The sequence below is a fragment of the Perognathus longimembris genome, chromosome 3 (assembly GCF_023159225.1).
Source record: "Perognathus longimembris pacificus isolate PPM17 chromosome 3, ASM2315922v1, whole genome shotgun sequence".
Lineage (NCBI taxonomy): Eukaryota > Metazoa > Chordata > Mammalia > Rodentia > Heteromyidae > Perognathus > Perognathus longimembris.
This window is the reverse complement of record NC_063163.1, coordinates 1,231,543-1,254,009: the sequence shown is the minus strand read 5'-3', so window position 1 is coordinate 1,254,009 and position 22,467 is coordinate 1,231,543. Positions and strand designations below refer to the sequence as shown.

The 22,467-nt window shown below is 48.8% G+C and overlaps 1 protein-coding gene across 2 annotated transcripts in view; it reads right to left on the bottom strand.

Annotated features, from left to right (window-relative positions):
* Positions 1–16,786, bottom strand: part of Ankrd10 (ankyrin repeat domain 10) — a 29,502-nt gene extending 12,716 nt beyond the window's left edge. The window contains exons 1-4 of one of the 2 annotated variants that reach the window (XM_048341081.1): positions 16,517–16,786; positions 14,006–14,158; positions 9,553–9,644; positions 1,229–1,464 (exon numbers count right to left, since the gene is read on the bottom strand). In XM_048341081.1, the coding sequence (XP_048197038.1) occupies positions 1,229–1,464; positions 9,553–9,644; positions 14,006–14,158; positions 16,517–16,735 (700 nt within the window). In that variant the 5' untranslated portion in view covers positions 16,736–16,786. Of the gene's footprint in view, positions 1–1,228; positions 1,465–3,093; positions 4,319–9,552; positions 9,645–14,005; positions 14,159–16,516 lie in introns of those variants that run through there. The other variant, XM_048341082.1, reaches the window with a different exon arrangement.
* Positions 16,787–22,467: the final 5,681 nt, after the last annotated feature.

Genomic DNA, 22,467 nt, shown 5'->3' with positions numbered 1-22,467 from the left:
GTATTTTAAATACACTAGAATGTGGTACAAATGACAGTGGACAATTCATTTAAAAAAATTACCATTCTGAAATTGATGCATACCTTCATGCCATGTTCATGACTTTTATGGGTCTTTTCTAGAATTATTAGGCCTATAACTCAAAAAAAAAAAAGCTTGGTTTTGATAAACTACTGCATTCAAATCTGCACACATTCCTATGCACACAAATTTTTACAAAAGTGACAAAGTCACAAAGAGTTCTTTTTTGTCCGTCCTGGGGCTTGAACTCAGGGCCTGAGCACTGTCCCTGGCTTCTTTTTGCTCAAGGCTGCACTCTGCCACTTGAGCCACAGCACCAGCTCTGGCTTTTTCTGTGTATGTGGTGCTGGGGAATGGAACCCAGGGCTTCACACATGCTAGGCAAGCACTCTACCACTAGGCTACATTCCCAGCCCCCACAGGGAATTTTTAGTGGTGAAATTTAAGCAGCCGTGCCATACAAACGCAGCTTCACAGCAAAGGCAGGGCTCTGCTAGCAGCACTGGTTGTGGTGAGTGGGGCTGGCACGGGGCCCCGCAGCCACCTGTCCACGCTGGCTGCAATCCTTCCAAAGCCATGGACACTTGTGGCCAGCCTCAGCAAGTCTCGCCCGAGTGTGTGATTTCAACGGGCTTCACACTCGTGGGTCTCCTGTTGCTCGATGCTCTGGTCACGCCAGACACTGATCTCTGGTTAAGGGGTTTCCTGAGCAAGCGCGGGCAGTTGAGACGTCTGTCTCTGGCTAGGGGTTTTAGGAGCAAGCACTGGCGCTCCGTCTGTGGAAGGGAGGGAGTGACCAGTGGCTGCGATGATGCAAAACTCCAAAACTGTCTTTAAGAAAGAATACCTTGCTCAACTTGAATCGAATAGGTGAACTTGTACTACCTATGCCACAGGGACGAGGTCACACCCTCTGCCTGTGGTGACATGATACAAGTTTTAGTCTCAGATCATGAGCAATTTTTATAAGCTCAGAAATACTCCAAAGAAATTTTTTTTAAAAAAACAGGCTTGGTGGCAGATTTCTTTTTTAATTGTTGCATTTCTAACACACACAACAAGGAAAGCACATGCGGGCGGTGCCCCGCCAGCCCTCGTCACCACACTGGCCACCCGGGACAGCTCCGCCCCCTGCCGCGCGTCCTGGTGGAAGAGGAGGCCTGCTAAGGCGGAAGCCCCCGCTCCCCCCCACCCCAAGCAGTCTCACCTCCAATTCTAGCCTTCTTCACTCCGCAGGATCCCACGTGCTCCAGGCATCGCTTCCGATTTGTTCCCACACTAACGCCATCGGGAAACACACTCTCGTGACTCCCACTCAAAGCGCCATTATGATAGAAACGGCTCAGGTGGTGGTTCCGGAGGCTCAAGAGAAACTGGGTGCACTCTCGGAAACCCTGCGTTTGGGCAATGTCTGCTGCGGTCAGGCCACTGGCATTTCTCAGGCTGTACAACACAAAAACACTGAATTAAACCCCGCTGGCGTCGAGTCTGGTCTCTGTTCCCGCTGAACTGACTATCTATCTGAAGCGATATGGAAAAGCCAATTTACAAAAATCCTCATTGAGGGAGTAGTTAATCACCCTCACTCAGTAACTATCTTCTCTAATACATATGTGACTTCTAAGCAAGATTGGGGAGATATCAATTTAAAAATCACGACACTAAATGTAAAAAGGCATCTTCCTATTTAACTTCTCAAAATCACATACCAGTCTGAAGAATTTAAATTTAAGCTACTTCAGACTTCACCTGAAGCTGAATTCTACATTATCCTTTAGCTTGAGTAAATCATAACAAACAAAACATAAAACTAGCATTGTCCGTGGCATTTACAGGAAGTGGCTTCTTTCAAACAAAGTCTTGGCTTAGCAACCAATCAGGATTCAGCTGACACGTGGCACTCTAAGTGGAGGTTTGGGGGCGCTCTGGCATTACAATGAGCTACCACTGATTAGACTCCGTGTCTGAAAAGCAGGCTCTCTGGCCTTCGGGGCCTTGTATAGGGGATCTGCAGTGTCACCCGCTGGCCTCCCAGTGCTTTGGGCGGCCTGTCACACTGCCCTGGAAACCGTCTCCTCGGCTGCCCCTATTCCCCTTCTAGCTAAAACACTAAAAGGTAAAGTCCTCGCGTCCTCTGTCATAACTGAGACTCACCAGGGAGCAAGTGTTGGAGGAATTTTCTTAACAGATTTGAATAAAATATGAAACCATCGGCCAAACGTGTAAGTGTGAGAAGACTAAGACTGAAAGTGAGGCAGCCTTATGTAACTGAAACTCCTCTGTATGCCACCTGTGCAATAACAATAGCAAAATGTAAAAATGGGGCTCCCTCAAAATTCCAAATAAAGTTTAATTTATCTTAAAAAGAAAAAAGAAAGCAAGGCGACAACAGCTGCTCCCTGACGTCCCTGAGGGACGGGAGGGGGTGGGGCTTCCCACGAATTCAACCCCCAACAGCTGGCGTTGTGACTGCAGGCTGATAAATGGACACAAGAGGTGCTGAGCAGCAAAGACAGCTCCCAGACCTTTTAGCCAACCAGGCTGCAGGCCCTGCCAAAACATGGTCAAATAAAGGCCTCCTTAGTGCCAGACAAAAACAACCCAAACCCTGCTTTGGCTACTGCTCAGGCAAAAACAATCTGAGAGCAACAACTACACAGTCAGGGACAAAGGCTTTTAAGAAGATAAGCATATCCTTTTAAATTCATATATTTATCCTTTCAAGTTCCTTTTATTTTCATATTTCCAAGCTGAGCTAAAGCTCTAGCCTCAGAAATGAAAAAAGATGTTTTTGGACATTCATTCACTCTGAAAGCATGAGATAAAGAAATGTAGTATACAATTGGAAGGAAAACCCAAGTCCAATTTAATGAGACATAAAAGAAGACTTGAGATCCACAGTAATTTGATAAAAATTCTCCTCTAAGTAAAAGGTAATTCTGTATAGGATTGTTAGGAACTAAAATTACCCTTTCGTTCTCTGTAAGACTTTATGGCTGTGAATTCTGATGAATAGTCATACTACCACTTTAATTTTTCATGAACTAAAACACCAAAGTGAACTACACACACCTTTCCAGCACGAGGACCTGCTTGTTACTGGGAGGACACAAGCACTGCGTGTAGCTCTCGGTCCACGGCAGGCCAACTCCCACCAAACCGCACACAAGCTCTACGTGAAAATCAAAAACCGCTTTTGACTTAGAAAACATGGACGGAGACTATAAGCAAAGTTCATCAAATGATCATTTCTGCGATGCTAAGTCCGGGTCTCACTCTAACATCAAAGGATACAGAGATGAGTAGTCAGGACAGACAGGAGTACTTACGACAGACCCGACGGGACAGTGCTCTTCAGTGGACTGTAAGCTAAGCAGCGCCTCGAGTTCCATCTGAATGCCCACTCGGCCAGGAGACTGGTGAAGGGCAGGCAGTGTGCAGACTGCCGGGGGTACACCCAGGCCTGCCCACCGGCCCCCAACCTCACCTGGTCACTCTCAAGTACATACTACTGCACGTAACTACCTCATTGAGGACCAACCCCACTTTGGTGTGGTTCTGGCACTGTTTTCTACATTTATTTTAACTAAAAGAAGAGCTCAGAGGAAAGATGGATAAGTCACGCCGTGTGTCCCAAGGCAGAGACCAAAGGAGCAAGTCGGACCAGCCGCCGTGTGTCCCAAGGCAGAGACCAAAGGAGCAAGTCGGACCAGCCGACAGGACAAAGTTTCCGGCCTGCAACATCTACCCACAGGTCTGAAGGGAGCTTTCAACTGGATGGAAGAATGCCCGTGTACACACTGAGCTTTCAGACTTTATCTTTACAACACATGGTCTCTGAATTTAGCACCTGGAGGTGACTAACAGGCTTCTTTCTCTCTGTCCACATCTGGCAACCAAGGAGTAGTCTAGGAAGTCCCTTGAGAGCTCTGCCCTGCCCTCTGGTCCAACATCCATCGAGACAGCTTTGAAAACGGCAGCCATTTAAAAGAATTCAACCATCACCTCAATGTTTGGATGCTGCTCCTCCTTAGGGAACCATGCTACCGTGTGTCACCCTCACTGAGACCAGAAGCAGTCCTAACCCTTCCTATACTGCTGTCTGTGCTCACAGCGCCCTGTGCCGGGAACAAACCCACAGCTCCGTGTATGCTAAATGAACGTTCTGCCACTGGACCATACGCAGCCCTCGGGGCTGGTCTTTGAAAGACGAGCACCAGAGAAGACAGAACAAATCTTCCTTATAAATTTACTATTCTGTCAGATGACTGGCAGAAATGAGTCAAACCATAGGCAGTATGTAAATGTTACTATACCTAAGAAGTCCTCCGAATGAGCTAGCTCCACGCTGAGGTCAGCTGTGTCCACCCGGGTTTCCACTTACAGTGCCACAATGCCAGGACCCAGAAGCCATTTGATCAGAGCAGATTAGGAAACAGTTTTGGGAACCTGAGGTGTCATACCACCCTCAGAATGATTTCTTTTTCTTAATGCCATGTGACAAGGATAACCACAATGTTTACACAAATAAAATTTCTGTTAAAATTCTGATCTCAATTTAGCTATGGTTAGTTTACAAATAAAAAGGTAGATATCATAAATTAGGGTAAGCAAAGCATGCAAATCTAAAGAATCTATATCTGAATGCCTAGATTAGCATTAAAACCAATCACCGCAACAAATACCTCCACAGTACGCCTTGTGTGCAGAAAGGAAGCGATACTGAACATTCAATGCCACAACCGTAAGGTGTCGGCGAAGCACCTGTGGCAGTTTCAGCAGTTTCTATAGGAATGCTCCCCCTTTCTAGGGTGACTTGAAAAAACCAAGTCAATTCGAATTACGCAGCTGTAAAACATTGACACGTGTGGTTTTTACAGATTCAGAATCTTCTGCGTGACGTCAACGGGCAATGCTCTATACACAGGAAACTTAAATAATACGGGATCACATTGGCAGGCAACATCTGGATTAAAAATACATACACACACGAGTTGCAGAAGCAGTCACGGAGCTAGGCCACTGGTGTGTGAGCACCCTGACAGGAGCACTGCTTGGCAGTGCTGCCTTGCATCACCTCTGCTAACTTTAGCATGAAGCCAATTTAAATAGGTCAAATATTTCAACAAAAGTTTAACAGATGGACTAAAAGCCATAAACTCACGATTCTGGTTACTTTAAAATTTGGTATGCTGTATCGCAAATACATTAGTAACTATTCCTAGATGGAAATAAGCAAATAAATGGAATCATTAAAAAAAAAGATAAAAACATTACTAAATGTCCATTTGTACAGTCAAAACATTAGAAACATCTGAAATTACTTCCGTTAAATAAAATTTACACGTATATTTTTAACCCTTTGGAATCCAACTTTTATATATAATCATAGAGCTTATACATATCGTTCAGTTAACAACAGGAAGGAATAATTTTTTCAAAGTTTCTACCTGAATAAATTTGGTGCCAAGTTTTCAAGTTCATTTACCAAGGGCAGTTTTATACTGCAACTGAGCCACAACTGTTTGCATACATAAAACATAAAAAGCATCATCCGTGAAGTCTGATCAAACAGCAAAGGAGAGGAGCACTGGGATTTAGAAACTACTGCTTTGATATACAAGTATCATCTTCATATAAAAGTGAGGGTGAAAGAGATACGGAAATCTGTATGCTATTCAAGCTTGTATAAAAAACGGTCACAACTTTCAGCTGACTCTGCCAATGGCTACGGAGCACGGACAGGCGAAATGTGGGCATGCCCTCCTGTCTGGTGGGCAGAACTGACTGAAGCTGCCACCTCCATCCTGTGGCCTCTGGGTGAAGGAAAAGGAGCAGGAAGTAGCAAGACCAGACAAGTCTGCAGAAGTGAGCGTCAGACACGGAAGCAAGTTCCAGAATATGAGGTAGACTAGTTCAGAGCATCTATAACATAACTAGTTTAATCAAAATTCTAATAAATCTCGTGTTGTAAGAGGAATATCATTTCTGAAGAGCCAACAAATTTCAAAAATGAGTGGCTGCGACAGCCAGCCTGGGTTGCATTTCTGGCCTGTAACAGCTGCAATTCTAAATTCGCTCGTGTCTTTGTTGAAGCACACAACCTCTTCTGTCTTAACTAAAGATGACTAAATGTTCTCCTGCTGGTCTTGCAGGACTGTCTGTTAACCGTGCCCACATTCTTATTTAGGCAACAAAGCCTAATGGGCATAGTTGGCGAGGTTCCTCGAGTTTAATTTTATCCACAGAAGGTGGGCAGCTTGATCGGGTGACCACAGAACATAGGGATTCTAAAAAAATCCTTTCCTGCAGAGGGTAGAGTATCAGGCTGGCACCCGCACCAAGTGTGATTTAGATAGGAGTCAAAGTGTCTGTGGTCCAAGTGACTCTCTCATCTTTAAAGTCCCTTTATTTTTACCTAAAGAAATAAGCAAAGCTGTAATACAGGTAGCTGCTATGCAAACATTCCCCACATTCCCTCTCAAGAAAATAAAAGACAGAGTCGTCAAAGCGCAGCTCAAGATCTGCTACCAAAGCAATAGATGTTAGCAGTAAGAAGTAGTAGCAGATAGTCACCAAATTTTGGAGTCTTCCTTCAAAATCATATTATCCTAATCTTACGCTGTTAATTTATTATATCATCCAAAGAAAGAAATGAGGGGATATTTTTCTGTCTTGGCATAGGCCCTTCTTCTAATCAAAATATAAGGGTAAAGACAAAAGAAGATTAAGGACAGCCACAAGTAACTTTGGCACAGGCTTAGATACTTGAAGGCACACAAACATGTAGTCCGGTAAAGGACCGAGACTTAATCCTGTGTATTTTAAGTTTTAGATGTAATGGTTAAGTGTTAACTGCCATTACATATGCCAGACACGGAAATGCACGTGAAAAAGATAACTTGGCACCAAAACTCAGATTTAAATTAAGAGAAGAAAACAAAAGTCCATTAAAATACTCACGTGTGGTGCTAGAAAATTTAATACGATGCACAGCAGCTGAAATGCGTTACCTTAGGGTGCAACCTACATTAACAAGTAAGTTACGACAGCCGTTCTGGCCACAGACACTTAGGACACTGCCTCACTGCCTGGGGACCAAAACAACTGTGTTTAGGCTGTGGGCCACTGTCAGATAGCAGATGGATGAAAAACAACAGGAATCAAGAGCAAAATTATTATTATTATATTATATTATTTATTTATTTTTGCCTGGGGCTTGGACTCAGGGCCTGAGTACTGTTCCCTGGCTTCTTTTTGCTCAAGGCTAGCACTCTACCTCTTGAGCCACAGCACCACCTCTGGCTTTTTCTATGTATGTGGTGCTGAGGAATCAAACCTGGGGCTTCATGTATGCGAGGTGAGCACTCTACCACTAGGCCATATTCCCAGCCCCAAATTATTTTTTTAAATAGTGGTATGAGGCAGCTTTTAATCTATTCATAGGAAAAACTTCTCTTAAATACTGTAGAATACACAATAATCTGATCCATCTTGAACTGGGAGGCAGTGGGGGGAATAAGTAATTCTATACCTCTGATCTCAAAAGGTATAAATTTGCTAGGACTACACTTATCCATATGAGCAACATCACAGGGAACAAGACAGACCTAAGTATCATCAGCTTGGGAATTCATACTGCTAAGCTATACAATAAATGTTCATAAGCTATCACAAAGAAAATTTTAACTTAAGCTTACCAGCAAAACTGACATTTTAACTAACTGTTAAGACTAAATTAAATAACCACATACATAATGGCAACAAATCATGATTACTTGTGTTCTATCTCCAGGCCAAAGGTAATTTTTAAGAATTGCTTTTGGCTAGGTAGCTCAGGCTAATATTTCTTCTAAAAAAAAAAAGTGAAAGCTCAGTCCAGGGCAGTCACCATAATGCAGGGTCTCGAGGGGAGGCTCCTGTACTGAGGAGGGGAACAGACTGGCCAGGCCCAGCCACACCTGGTGGAAAAGAGACACTTGAGGGTCCTGTAACCAAGGACAGAAGTATAAATAAAAGAGGCTCATATTTCAAAAGACACCTACTATAAAAAAGGACAGTGATATTTATTGGCTCTAAGGATTAAGCTATCCATTAAAATGAATGTAAGTAACATCTTTGTAATAAAATGTTTAGGACCAAGCAGAGTGTTGTTTAGAAAATAAGAGATCTAATTTTAATTATCCGTTATTCCCATAATAATTAAGCAAGTTAATCAATTATGCCATATGACTATATTTTTGGCACAGCGAATACAATTTCATCTGCAATTTTAAAGTATTTGAGAATCATGTTTTTAAAATCACATTGTCAACTGTTTTTACATTACCTTGTCATAACTACGTATGAAGTCACAAGGGTGGGTACCTGCAATGAGCAGTTAATACAGGCCATATGTATTACACTAACTTATTACAAAAGCAAAGGACGGAAGCTCAAACTAATGGCAAATGCTGCCCACGGTACTAGACAGGTGCTGAGGAGCTGAGCTCGTGGGCATGGTCTCGTCTACCCAGACATGCCTAGATGGCTCAACCTATACGGTTTTGCTGTCTGTCCAGGCTCTATGTCCGGTATTTATTGTAACACAGAGTCAAACAAGGAATTGGAAACCTAAAGGTTAAACCAGTGTGTGGCTTTCACTTCTCCCAGAGCCTAAAATTCCATATTCTCATTAGAAGAAAGTGATGTCTAATTAATAATTACTTGTAACATTTAAGGTAAATTTAAAAAGCTGGTATTACAGTTATTTTGGTTATGATAGGGCTATAGCTTACACTTGACATTTAGGGAAGGAAAACCGGATCCATTTTGTTAATGCTGTGAACTGCAGAAAAAGAAAGTTTTGTAATATGCAAATCTTCAAGAGAAATTTAAAACAGGTGAATTTTATGCTACCTAATAAAATGGCTACCTAATAATCTGCATACAAGATCACATTTTTTATTAACAATTAAAAGCCAAATGCTAAGACTATAATTTAGCTAGCTGATATCCCGAATCCCATCATTTATCAAAACCTGAGGTTTGAAGTATCTACCCCAAGTCCCAAGTCTTCAATGTCCACAGTTCCATCTTATAAAGGAACCATTAAGTCATAACTGGCTTTAGAATGTAATAATGGTCTCACATTTCCCAAGATGAAGAAATCAAGACTTAAAAGTCACAGTCCTCAGGACTGTTCAGAGCTGGAGAGGCCTGAAGAGGTTCTATGCCCACCAAGAGCCTTGTTCTTGTTCGGAAATGTGAAGATCTGCCACAGTGCCATAACTAACGAGTGGCAAGGTCAGCTGTCCACTTCCAACTCTAACCAAGTGGCTTTCCTCCCAAACGAATTAATCTGCTCTCTCAGCACAACCACTGAGGCTACTGTGAAAGAAGGATCCTTCTGTTCATGGACAACTTGTAATTTTCCTTACGAACAGCAGCTGATCAAACTGTATTCCCTGTACACACAAGCTTCTAGGGCTCCCTTTCACTAGCACACTTTGACTACGTGTCTAGCTGGGAGGAATAATGAAAGGTACTTACTCAGCATGAGCCCCGTTGGTAACCAGGACACTGATGCACTCCAGGCTCCCTGACCGGGCCGCCTTGTGAATGGGAGTTTCCCCCTCACAGTCCTGAAACATACAACACACTCACTCAGGTCTAACAAAACCTTTCGCATTGAAAACCGGAGATGCCTTCCCACGGTGGGGAGCAAAATTTGAAACAGAACAGAACACACAAAGAGATGTATGTGAGGGAAGACAGGAGTGGGGAGGGGTGAGGTTCCCTCCACAATGTCAAGCTGCAGATCAACGACCAAAATTCCGCTGGCCTCTCCTGCGGTGACAGCGTGAATGCTCTCACTGGTGATTTGTAAGTCATTTTATCCTAAATCACAGCACAACGTATTGTATGTAAACTCCAAATCACTGTCACGTAAGTTAAGAGAACTTCACATTAGAGCAGCAATCTAGCCCAATTAACAGCACATAAAGCTTCATTTCCAGTTCAGCCACGTTCATCTTCTGCTACCACAGTGCTCACCAGACAAAATATCGGTCTCTGCCTGGGGAAGCATATGCTAGGCAGATAGTTTGAGGTCAGAGGGTGGGACAAAGAGAAGGAAGGACACAAGGTCAGACAGGACAAGCTTCCTACTCAAAACAGACCTCTATGTTAGTAAAGACACTGGAGAAGGCGTCAAGGGACAAAGGCAGGAGTGAACAGGCATAGGGAAAACACTGGAAAATTATCCAAAAATTATACTGCATGGATAAATAAAAAAACAAAACCCTGAAATACAATATTCCTAGGCTATCAGGTCAGTAAAAGACAAACACAGCAAATAGTTAATCATCCAAGCAATCAAGTGAAGGGATCATTTCTGCTAGAAACATTAGTACAGGGCTTTGTCTAGGAAAGCCTGACAACAAAACTAGGGCAGTACTTCAATCCCATTTCAGTGCTGCTGGGAGCTACAGTTGGCACAGCACGGAATAAAGACAAAAAGTAGGAATGATAATTGGGTATGGTATACGGCACTGGGAAAACAGCTCATTCATAAACTAAGCCAAAATTTCTGAGCTCCTCCCTAGTGCACATGAATTTTCAAGGAAAGCTGAGGCGTAAAGAAAACACAGTAATGCATGCCTGTTAGGAGGGTGGCACAGACCTCAGCAGGGCCTAAGAGGAATAAAAGGTGGCATAAAACTCCAGACAGGAAGTTCCCTTTCAAAGGGGACAGAATGGCCAACCTCGTTTGTGGTGACTATCCAGGAGCTATCTAGTGAACTCCTATTTAAAAGAACAAACTACCTTCTTCCTAAAGAGGATGGATGAGAAGAAAAAAACATTCTCAAAGCTAACGTTAAAATATGAGGAAAAACTCAGGATTGGCTACACTATTTTAGAAAGAGAATAGGGTATGAGCAGAGACAAACAGCTGCTGAGGTAAAGGAAACTCGGTTGGGAATCCTACAGGCTCCGGAGCCTTCCTCGGGCCCATGAGCCCTGCAGCATATTTTATTTTCACTTTCATTTGAATAAACGTTTTGTCACGTTCACTTTCCAGTAAGTTTGCACCAAGATTCTAGAACTATGGAACACTCTAGAAGAAAGAAGACAGGCAGGGCACTTTGATGTTCAACTTCTAATAGAAACAGCACAAACTGGAGATGGCTTGCAAACAAATACATGGCAGGACTGGTTAACATAGGCACTAAAAATACATCTCATGAAAGACAGCTTTATTTCCTCTTTGGGGACGCCTATAATGAGGAGCCAGACAGCAGTTTTCTGTCATCTCACAGCTCATCTGACAGATGGCCAAGAAGAAAATGAATGTGGACTGCCAGCAGGGAACATGCCCACAAATAAGCAGAAGAAATCTAAGGTGGGTCCGAAGTTAAAGCGCTCTAGCAGCAAAGACAAATCCCGACCTGGCTTGCTAAAGTGGGAAAGTAGATAAACTGTCCTACCTCAGGACGGACCCACAGGTGCTAGCGCAGCTCAAGAGTTATCTCGGGAGACAGGAGAAGAGGCCCTGGTCCACCCAGTTAGAGCACCAACTAGCGTCAGCTCCATACACTGTGACGACAGAAATTCTAGGATGCTTAAGAAGGGTTCCCTCAACACCAGCACAAGTGCAGAGACAGGGGCTACGCATTTGAGTACATGCAAGACTGAGGAGAGAAGATCTGGGGTTCTGTACCGGGGAGCACAGTGCGCAAGGCGGTGACCTGGAGGCACAGGAAGGGCAGGGCGGGGCACCCTGGCACACCTCCAGCCCACACGCTCGGTGTCAGTGCACAATATACAGCTGCTTCCAGACACTGCTTGGAGAGCTCTTTCTGAACTGAACAATGTCTGAAAAACGACCGATTTCTTTAGACCACACTGAATGTGATGTGTAAAATTTAACATTCTGTATTCAGATTCCATATCATGTACGTTCATGGAGTTATTGTCCTTCTTTTGGATTTTAAAAATTGTTACTATACAGTGATGTAGGAAGGGGTTGTAGTTACACAAGCAGGCAATGAGTACATTTCTTTTTGGACAGTGCCACCTCTTCCCTCACCCGCTCCCAGTATTGTCCATCGGTACTGATGGAGACTGAGTCACACGGTCAAGTGCCTCTGTGAGGCTAGAGCAACACGGCATTGGGAGCAATGTCCGGAAGCCAAGAGTACAGGATGTGCTGTTAATGGATGTGGGAACTCTAGAGCCTGTGGGGACTGTGACTGGCTGCAGGAGACTCGAAGGCATGCCTCAAGTATGAATACAATGGAAAACTACTGGCTGGAAGACACAGGATTACTACGTTTGACCTTTTGCACTAATTCCTGTGAACAGACAGAGCCCCTGAGTGCTCTTAGCTTAGGGAGGGAATTCCTGGATCCCTTACTGAAACCGTGTTAGTGCTTCCTGTCTTTTGTCATCTACCCTTTCTCATGTGCTCTGTAATCTACTTTCTTGTAATCCTCCTTAAGTTTGCCCTGTGCTAATTGTACCTTTAACAGCAGAGGTGGGGGAGATATGGTCAGCTTAACCATGCCTGGGGGGCTGAGCTCACTCCTTGCCTGATGGTGGTAGTTGAAATATTGATTATTTAATAAATGATACGCTGACATATCACTGCACAGACATTTCTTCATCTGTTACTCAGAAGTGGTAAACAGGCAGACAGGCTGCTGTTCAGCAAGGTAGATACACAGGAGACAATTCACAGGAATTAAAGCAACAAAGAAGCAGAGAAACATACATCTAAGGAAATGTGAGTGGAGAGGAAAGGAAGGAAAGGGAGCACGAAAAGCCTAAGAAATAAAAACAAAATGTCTCTACTCTTCAGGTTCGAGACCCCAGGCCTCTTCTCAATACTGTCATTTCTACTAGCCATTGTGAGCAGCTTGCCCATGATGCCTTGCAACCCTTTTCTCAACTTGCCCTTTAAGTGGATAGATGAACATAGTTCATCTATTTTACACCTGGTTATTATGATAAAAGAAAGAACCTTAGGAAAGAAAAATGGCAAGGAGGAAAGAGTTCCTTTGTAAACACAGGACCTTAATGATGATAAGTAGAAAAGCGTAGAACACCTAGAAAAACACTGGCACACTGCAGCACAATGCCCAGGACACGCCAGCTACAACCCAGCCGCTGAATGCTTCTCTACCCAGAGCTAACAAGTTAAGGGCTGGTATTCACCCAAGTGAAAAAGAGCTCAATATATTTACCACGAAAACCCTGGCACAAACATACACCGCCATCTTTACACTTGACCTTAAATACAAACTCCTATGAAAACCTTGGCACATGTATACACTGCATACTTCTTTTATTTATTTCTTTTTTAAGAATTTCTTTTTGAATTCAGGGCCTGAGAGCTGTCCCTGAATTCCTATGCTCAATGCTAGTACCCTACCACCCGAAACATTTGGAGGCAACAGTCTCAAGGGCTTTCCTGCCTGGGCTGGCTTCGAACCACGATCCTCAGATCTCAGTCTCCTGAGTAAGTAGGACTACAGGCGTGAGCCGCTAGCACCCAGTTGTAAAATCTTAAATACAGACCATGTAGTGTTTTCACTTCTCCCTCAGGAAATGAGAGTGACTTTTCTGTATCTCTAACTTTCGGCTGAAGCAACACAAATGCAACTCCAAGTGGACTTCAGCCATCCTTTTGCTACGCAGAGTGGGTTTTTACAGCCTATGTGTGAAGTTAAGGTAAGGCAACTTGGAACACAAGCCAGGAAATCTGGGCTCCAAGCCAACCCCCTTCAATTACGAGCTGTGACCTTGGGGAAATCACCAGATCTCAGAAGCACTAAAAAGTGAGACAAATAATAGGTGAAGGCACACTACAGACAGAAGGCATGCTTCTAGAAAGAGTCTATCATCTGAGATAACCAAAGGAGTTAATTCCAGCTGGCCTCAGGAAATATACCAAACTGATTAAGGCCTCAATTTAAGACAATGCACGAAAGGAAAGTCTTACCGGTTTGTTAATGTTGGCCCCCGCTTGAATGAGCCAGACTAGGCACTGAGGATGTCCCCCGAAAGCAGCAATGTGGGCTGGGGTCTGGGCATAACGTGTGGTGGAGGTGTTCAGCGTGGCTCCGGCTCTCACCAACTGGATTAAGCACTCCAACTTTGAAATGGGGGAAGGGGAGGAAAGCAGGCAGACAGGTCAGCCTACTGTTGATACTCCACAATAACCTAGACTCCAGTGGTCACAAGGGGCCTTTCTCTTCCCAATTTTTTTTCTTTCAAGAGAATAAATGTGTACTTCCTCCTCAATCTTATGAAAACTTTAAAAAGGCATTTAGAATTTTTCCCCTGTCCTTACTTAGAAAATGGCCAAGCAGAAACAGGGAGCATTATTTTTTTTAACATGTCCAAGATTTTATTGACCTTGTTATTCACGAGACCCAAGCTGACATCCTAGCCATTCAGGGAAGCACAATCCTGTATGAAGCAAGGGACCATGGGATTAATTTATTTTGCTATGAAACTAGCTTTTGTAAGAGGGGTGGGAAGGAAAGTTAATTTAACTTCCAAACCACAGAATTTGCCTTTCTACAGATAAGGACTTTAAAACACTTCAAGTTGAATGAGAGAAGGGGAGAGAGAAGAATGAAGTCATGAGTTCACTGTATTTACCACAAAATGAAGAAAAATAAAGGAAAGGGGTCGGGCAAGGGGATGAAATTGTGGAAGGGCTGACGCAGACCAAGATGTATTGTATGCATACACTGCCTTGTTAAAAGGCAAACAAAGTCCATACATATCCTACAAAATTAAGAGAAGTGAGGGAGGGGTGGGTGATAATGGTGGAAGGGTGACACTGACCAAGACTCACTATTCTTAAGCTGCTTCATGGCAGCTCCTTTTGTACGATTTGAAGACAATAAAAGTATTTTTAAAAACTTTACAAACAAAACAATATTTTTTACCGTCCTACAGCTGAAGAAGTGAAAGTCAGAGATGATTCATGTGTACTGTTCAAAGGTTTTTATTAGGACTTTTGCACATAGAGTAAAAATATTAGCTCAGTGCCAGTGGCTCGTGTCTGTAACCCTAGCTACTCAGGGAGGCTAAGCTCTGAGGACTGAAGTTTGAAAGCCAGCTAGGGCAGGAAAATGTGAGAGTCCTTCCTCCAATTAGCTACCTAAAAGCCAGAAGTGGGGTTGTGGCTCAAGTGGTAAAGAACTAGCCTTCAGCAAAAAAAGCTGAGGGACAGAGCCCAGGCCCTGAGTTCAAGCCCTGGTACACTGCGCATGTGCAGGGACACACACACACACACACACACACACACACACACACCACAGTGATAAACTGTTGGCTAGGTTACAAAAAATTGTGTGGAAAGCCAAGACAATTTCCCATACCTTGGCCGAAGCAGCACTGGCTACTCTACTGACTCACTCTGCACATTGCTTTCTTAAATGTTTTTCCACACTGTGCATGTATAGAAAGAAAACGTGGCCCTCCAAGAAACCCCTGCACAGGAGAGGAAGGTACAACACAGCTCAGCTCCGCATGCCACAGGTGAATGAAACGGGGCAATCTAAGACAAGGCTGTGGGCAGGTCCAGATACCATGCTGGCCTCGAAGAGTCCACAGCAGTCCACAGGCTGTTTACAGCGAGGGCCTACCTCCTACCTCACCCACCATAACGCAGGGAATGGCTCCAAGCGGACTTTACTACCGGAACAAGTACCGCCCCCCCCACACCCAGTCCTCCTTGTCCTCCTCCCGGAGGCCAGGGCAATGCTTTTGTGACTGGACTCTCAACACGTGGGAGTGTGCAGATTTACTCAACACTCGGGGTCTGGAGGCCCGGGGTGGGGGTGGGGATGAGCGTGCTCACGGGTGCTAAGATGCGCAGGTTCTACTTAACACGGGGGAAGGGGGGAGAGGAAATGGAAGCCGCTCGTTCCTCTCCCCACTCAATCCTGCTGCCTACACACGCGCGCACACGCACACACGCACGCACGTTCGATTCAGAAGCCAAGTCTGCGGTTCTGGAAAGTACTTTCCACCTACATGCACGCAGGACGTCACGGGAGAGTTCCAGCGAAGGTTCGCCCGTGGGGACGGGGGGGGCCCTGGCTCCCCGTGGGTATGGAAAGGGGGCCCCCTCCCCCTCCCCCCACCCGCCGAGAGCACCACCGGGGCCCGGCCTGGCTCCCCGGCCCGGGGCGCGCGCGGGAAGGCGTGCGGCACCGCCGGAGCGCGGCCCGGCCCTGGGCCTCCGAGGCCTCCGGGCTGCGGGGGGGAGGGCGGCGGGGACCGACCGGGGTCGGCAGGCCCGGGTCCGCGGACCTCGGCTGGTGAGGACCGGGGCCCAGCGGGCGGCGGCCCGGGGGGGGGGGATCGCCCGCCTCGCCCGCCCCGGGGCCCCGGCCGCCCCCACCCCCGCCCCACACGCCCTCCGGGCGGGAAGCCCGAGCCGCCCGGGCCCCGCCGCGAGCCCGCGGAAGATGGCGCCGGGAGGCGCGCCCACCTTGCCGAAGTGCGCGGCCCAGTGCACGGGCGTCCACCCGTAGAAGGAGTCCTCGGCCGCCAGCTGCGCGCGCGGCGTCCGCGGCAGCAGCGCGCCGAGCGCCGCCAGGTCCCCGTCGCGGCAGGCGCGGTGCAGCGGGAAGCGGAGCGACAGCAGCTCCTCGCTGGAGAAGCCCGCCTCGGCGCCCGCCTCCGCGCCCGCGCCCGCGGCCGCCGACATGCTGAGGGGACGCGGGACGCGAGCAGGCCGGCCGGGCGCGCCGAGCACAAAGGAGGAGCGCCGAGCCCCCGCCGCCGCCGCTGCCGCCGCCGCCGCCGCGTCCCGCCCGCGGCCGAGCGCGCCGCTAGGGCGCCGGGGGCGGGGCCTGCGCGCGCCGGGGGCGGGGCCCGCGCGCGCCGGGGGCGGGGCCCGGGCGCGCCGGCTGACCGGGACGCCTCGGGCGGCGGGGGGAGGAGGCGGGGCCTGGGCAAGGGGAGGGGGCGTGGCCTAGCCGGGATGGAAGCCTGAGGCCGCGAAGAGCGAGAGTGGGGGTGGTCGGGTGCTGCGTCCAGGGCGGGGCCTGAGGCTGTGGGGGCGGGGCTGGGCCGCGATGGACAGCTGAAAGGACCTGTAACGATTAGACGGACTCGGCGCGCGGCGGGGCGGGGCGGGGCGGCGGGGCGGGGCGGGGCGGGGCGGCGGGGCGGGGCGGGGCGGGAGAGGCGCTGTGAGGCCCCGCGGGGATGGGCGTCAGCCCGCGGAACGGCGCCCCGCCCCGGAGCCCCGTGTGGAAGCCCGCGCTCCGGGCGGCAGGTGTGCGCCTGGCCGCGGGCCCCGAGCGCCCCCACGTCCTAGTGACGAAGCCCGGGCGGGCAGCGGGCTGGGGCCGCCCCTTTCCCCGGAGCCCGGCCGGGAAGGCCGGAGGGGGCGGGGCCGCCGTGGGTCACGTGGTAGAGCGCTGTTTCCCTCCCCCCCCCCCTCCCGGGCCGCCCAGGTCCTGGGTTCGAGCCCCGCGGCCGGCGGGAGGATTTGGCACGACCGCCCTGCCTGGACTGGCTTTGAACCGAGATCCTCAGAGCTAAGCCTCCCGAGTGCCTGGCTTCAAGCAGTATAAAAAAGGGTAAAACATGGACTATTAAAAGTCGTTTCAAGCTTTCTTCACTCTAAAGCTCTTCTCTTCTGCGGAGGTGCCACCCTGGTTTTAACCTAATCGTTGTACCTCTTTAGGGCCATCCCCGGGTAACGACGTCCGTTCATCTCAGGAAAGCAGTCCCATTCCACGAAGTGAGGTAAGCCCACCTGGTCTCGCCTACCCATAGAGGGCATCGCCGTTTCCCTGGTATTCCGCGGTTACTTGTGAGGCGGAGGCAGATAAGCCAGCTTGCAGAACTCGGGAACATACTCGGACCTAGTTTCTAACACAGGTTTTGTTTTAACTTTGAATTTTATTTTATATAAGGAGTATTAAGAACTAGCAAGATGATGTATGTTATAATGTTGTTACGTAGAGTACTGGACATCCTTGAGATTGCTTTCAGTTGGTTATGATTATTTGTGGTATATGTTTATATAGGTGTGCAAAGGTAGATCAGTGTGTGTGTGTGTGTGTTGATTGGTGCCCAGGATGTCCCTTGTGGGAATTATGGAGAGGCTGTGTCTATAAGTACTCTCAATTGCTAATATTCTATTTGATTGATCACCAAAGTTTTGCCAAGTCGTAAGAATTAACAAGAAACACCACCACAGCCTTGAAAGTTGGAATTGTGTTTTTCCAGCCAAGGTTTGTATTATGTGAGGAGCCACGTTATTGGGTCAGGGCTGAACGTCTACAAGTGTGGCAGGCACTGCTGCCTTTCCTGAGGATCTGTGTGTCCTGAAGGAGGTAAGGCTGCAGAGGAGAGGAGACCTGTGAACAAAGGTGTCTGTGTATAAGTTTCAAGAAGTGATGGGGCGGGGGGGGGGGGGGCGCTGGGAATGTGGCTGAGTGGTAGAGTGCTTGCCTAGCCTGCATGAAGCACGGGTTCCATTCCTCAGTGCCACATACATAGAAAAAGCCAGAAGTGGCGCTGTGGCGCTGAGCAAAAGAAGCTCAGGACAGTGCCCAGGTCCTAAGTTCCAGCCCCAGGACCGTGCTGGGGAGCAGTGCGGGCCCGGAGTGAGACTCGTGCTGTAGCTCTAGGGCTGGGGAGCACACTCCAATGACTCCTGCGGCTTGGCCACATGTGAAAGATGGTGGTCTGGCCACAGAGGCCGAGTGTGATGCCTCTCTCTTGGTGACCCGCCACTCCCTCCAGCTCAGCATCCCGAACTGCTAGGGAAAAAGAGGTGTTCACCAAGCTGTTGGCTGATCATCTTGCGACAGCCCGGGAGAGGGTTTGCCTCCTGGCCTAGTGGCCCACGGGGGTCTCAGGTCTGGGGAGCTCCTTCCGGCCCTGAGAACACGCCCCTTTTACCAACAAGAACTTCCTCTCTGGGCAGGCAACTGGCTCTGTTTCCTTGTTTTCTGTTATCCCCAAATGAAACAGTGTAAAAACTAGACAAGTAAATATTGCTTTCTGTTTTAATCACGAAAGCCTCCCTAAAAAATGAAAACTAAGGGGCTGGGGAGAGAGAGCTCTGGGTTCATCCCCAGCACCCCCTTCTCAAAACCAGGCATGCCTGAAGCAGCACCTCTGTTTTCTCAGACCCTTGCTGATTAGTAAGCCACCAAATAGTTGCTCTCTTGCCTTGTGTGGAAGGTGCTAGGTGCTTCTCCAAGCTCTAGAGCCTTTGTGCCTCTGGGATTATTGTGTCCCTAGATCCCTAGATAGTGCGCAGCCTGCATTTCCTCTTCAGTCTACACTTGCTGAATGAAGCAGTTGATAGCTCCTTTGCAGAAAGGGGGGCGGGGGAACATATAGAACAGAGATCTCAATTACAAAGACCATTAAAGTTCTAGAAGTTAGGCAGGTCGTGTTGGCCATGCGTGTGGTCTCAGCTGCTCAGTGGGTGGAGGTAGGAAGAGGGTTGGGTTGGAAGAGGGCGTGGGCAAAGTTCAGTGGGATCCCATTCTGAATTTTACCCATTGTATCCTAGTTTTGTCTTACTAAAACAGTGATTAGCATACATTCTCTTCGGGTTTATTTTGGTTCTTGGTCCTAGAGGTTCCAGTCCAAGCTTAGTGCTGGGCCTGACCACTGTAGGAGAGTGTGGCAGGAGAGACCGCTTACCTGCTGAGAATGGAGGCCGAGACCGGGCGGGGCAGGGGCCCAGTCACTGTCCAGGGCACACCTCCAGTCACCAAGGGCGTTCTGCTAGCCCTGTGTCCTGCAGCGGTGCCACCGTGGGGACCCAGCCTTTAACACCTAGGCTTCGGGGGACAGCCATCCGACCCGTGGCAGGTGCTCTGGGTGACCGGCGGGAGGGCCCCGGGGCCGCGATGACAGGACGTGCCTGCTGCCTGGGGAAGGAGCCGGGCCGGAGTGGGCGGGAGTGGTCCCGGGGGTGCGGTGACAAGCGGGTGGCTTCCTGGCTTTTAATCTAGCAGCCATGGAGTCCTTCAAATGTTTCCAGCTGGTGCGTTAATTCCCCCATGGCACTGCCACAGAGACAAGCTCCGAGCAAGTCATTACTGTTATTAAAAGGTGCTGCCGGCGCCATCTGGGAAAGGGATTGGACACCCCACACACACCTCCATCCACACACGCGCGCGCACATACACACACCTCCATCCACACACGCGCACACACATACACACACCTCCATCCACACACGCGCACACACATACACACACCTCCATCCACACACGCGCGCACACATACACACACCTCCATCCACACACGTGCGCACACACATACACACACGCACACACACCTCCATCCACACACGCGTACACACATCCACACACGCACACACACCTCCATCTACACACGCGTACACACATCCACACGCACACACCTCCATCTACACACGCGCACACACCACACACACGCACACACACCTCCATCCACACACGCGTACACACACATCCACACGCACACACACCTCCATCCACACACGCGTACACACCACACATGCACACACCTCCATCCACACACGTGCACACACATACACACACGCACACACACCTCCATCCACACACGCGTACACACATACACACGCACACACCTCCATCCACACACGCGTACACACCACACACCTCCATCCACACACGCGCACACACATACACACACGCGCACACGCATACACACACGCGCACACACATACACACACGCACACACACCTCCATCCACACACGCACACACACATACACACGCACACACCTCCATCTACACACGCGCACACACATACACACACGCACACACACCTCCATCCACACACGCGCACACACATACACGCACACACACCTCCATCCACACGCGTACACACATCCACACGCACACACACCTCCATCCACACATGCGTACACACCACACACGCGCACACACCTCCATCCACACACGTACACACCACACACACGAACACACCTCCATCCACACACGCGTACACACCACACATGCACACACACCTCCATCCACACACGTACACACCACACACACGAACACACCTCCATCCACACATGCGCACACACACACACGCACACACACCTCCATCCACACACACGTACACACCACACACACGCACACACCTCCATCCACACACACGTACACACCACACACACGCACACACACCTCCATCTACACACGTGCACACACACCTCCATCCACACACGCGTACACACCACACACGCACACACTTCCATCTATACACGTGCACACACACCTCCATCCACACACACGCAGGGCCCAGAGTGGGCCGGCGAGTCCTCAGGTCACCACTCGAGGCGCAGAGGGGTAGCTCGGCTTGCTAGCAGAGGCCGTGGCCTGGCCACTAGCCAGCCCCGCGTGGTGCCCAGTGTGCCTCGCTCAGCCTTCCTGAGAACGTGGTGGTCACGTTTACTCCATAAGTAGAGCGCAGAAACCAGACTCGGGGACGAGGAAGCTTTGCCTTCCCGCGAGTCGCAGCGACCCTCGCCGCCACTCAGCGCAGACCCGGAGCCAGCGAGCGCGCTGCCAGCGTGGGCCCACGCGGAGGACGAGCGCCTGGTTGTTTAGAACCTGTCGCCATCCTCCCCCCTTCCTGGTGCTTATCAGACCAAGAGCAGTCTCCACAGGCGAGCACCGGCCGCGCGGGGAAGCAGCCAGCCGCGGGCGCGGTGGCCCGGGCCCGGGGCACTCGGCCGGCCAAGCTTTTCCTTCCTCTGTGAGGTTATTGCAGGGCCCCTCTGCTGGAAAGAGTTAGCGAGCCTCCCTGGCTTCGTTTCCTCCCACGGAGAGTTATCCTATGTAGATGAAAATGGACGCTGTCAAGGTCAGATGAAATGAAACGCACTTTCACATTGTGAAGTCGTAAGTTACTTACCATTCTCCAAAATGCCCTCATTCATTTGCACTTCTGTTTATAGAAACCAGTTACCAATCTTACCAGTTCTTTCTGTGGTTAGCGACTGCTCTGTTTCGGTTCGGGTTTTTTTCTCTTGAAGGCTGACTTGCAATGGTAACGGCCTCCAGGGCTTTCCTCTGAGAACCTGGAGTCACTAAGGGTACATAGCAGCCGTTCTTAGGTCCCTGGCCCCCACGCAGTTCTTCTTTCTGCTGCATTGCCTCTCCTGGGCACTACCATTGATATCATGGGGGCTGCTGATGCTCCGGCCTTCTCACCTTTGGAAGGGACTTGATCCCTTAACCCCCCTTTTCATCTTAAGTGGAGGATGATCCCTTTGTCCTCACTTTCCAAACGCAGCCAAGCTCAGCCTGTAACTTTTAACTGGAAACCTGGAATAACCAGGAACTGGCTCACGGAACCAAAGTCTTGGGGCTGTGTGCCCAGTGTCTCTTTCGCTTGGCCAATTCTCACCCCCCATGTTAGCCCCAATCTGCCCCTTTGTAGCTGTA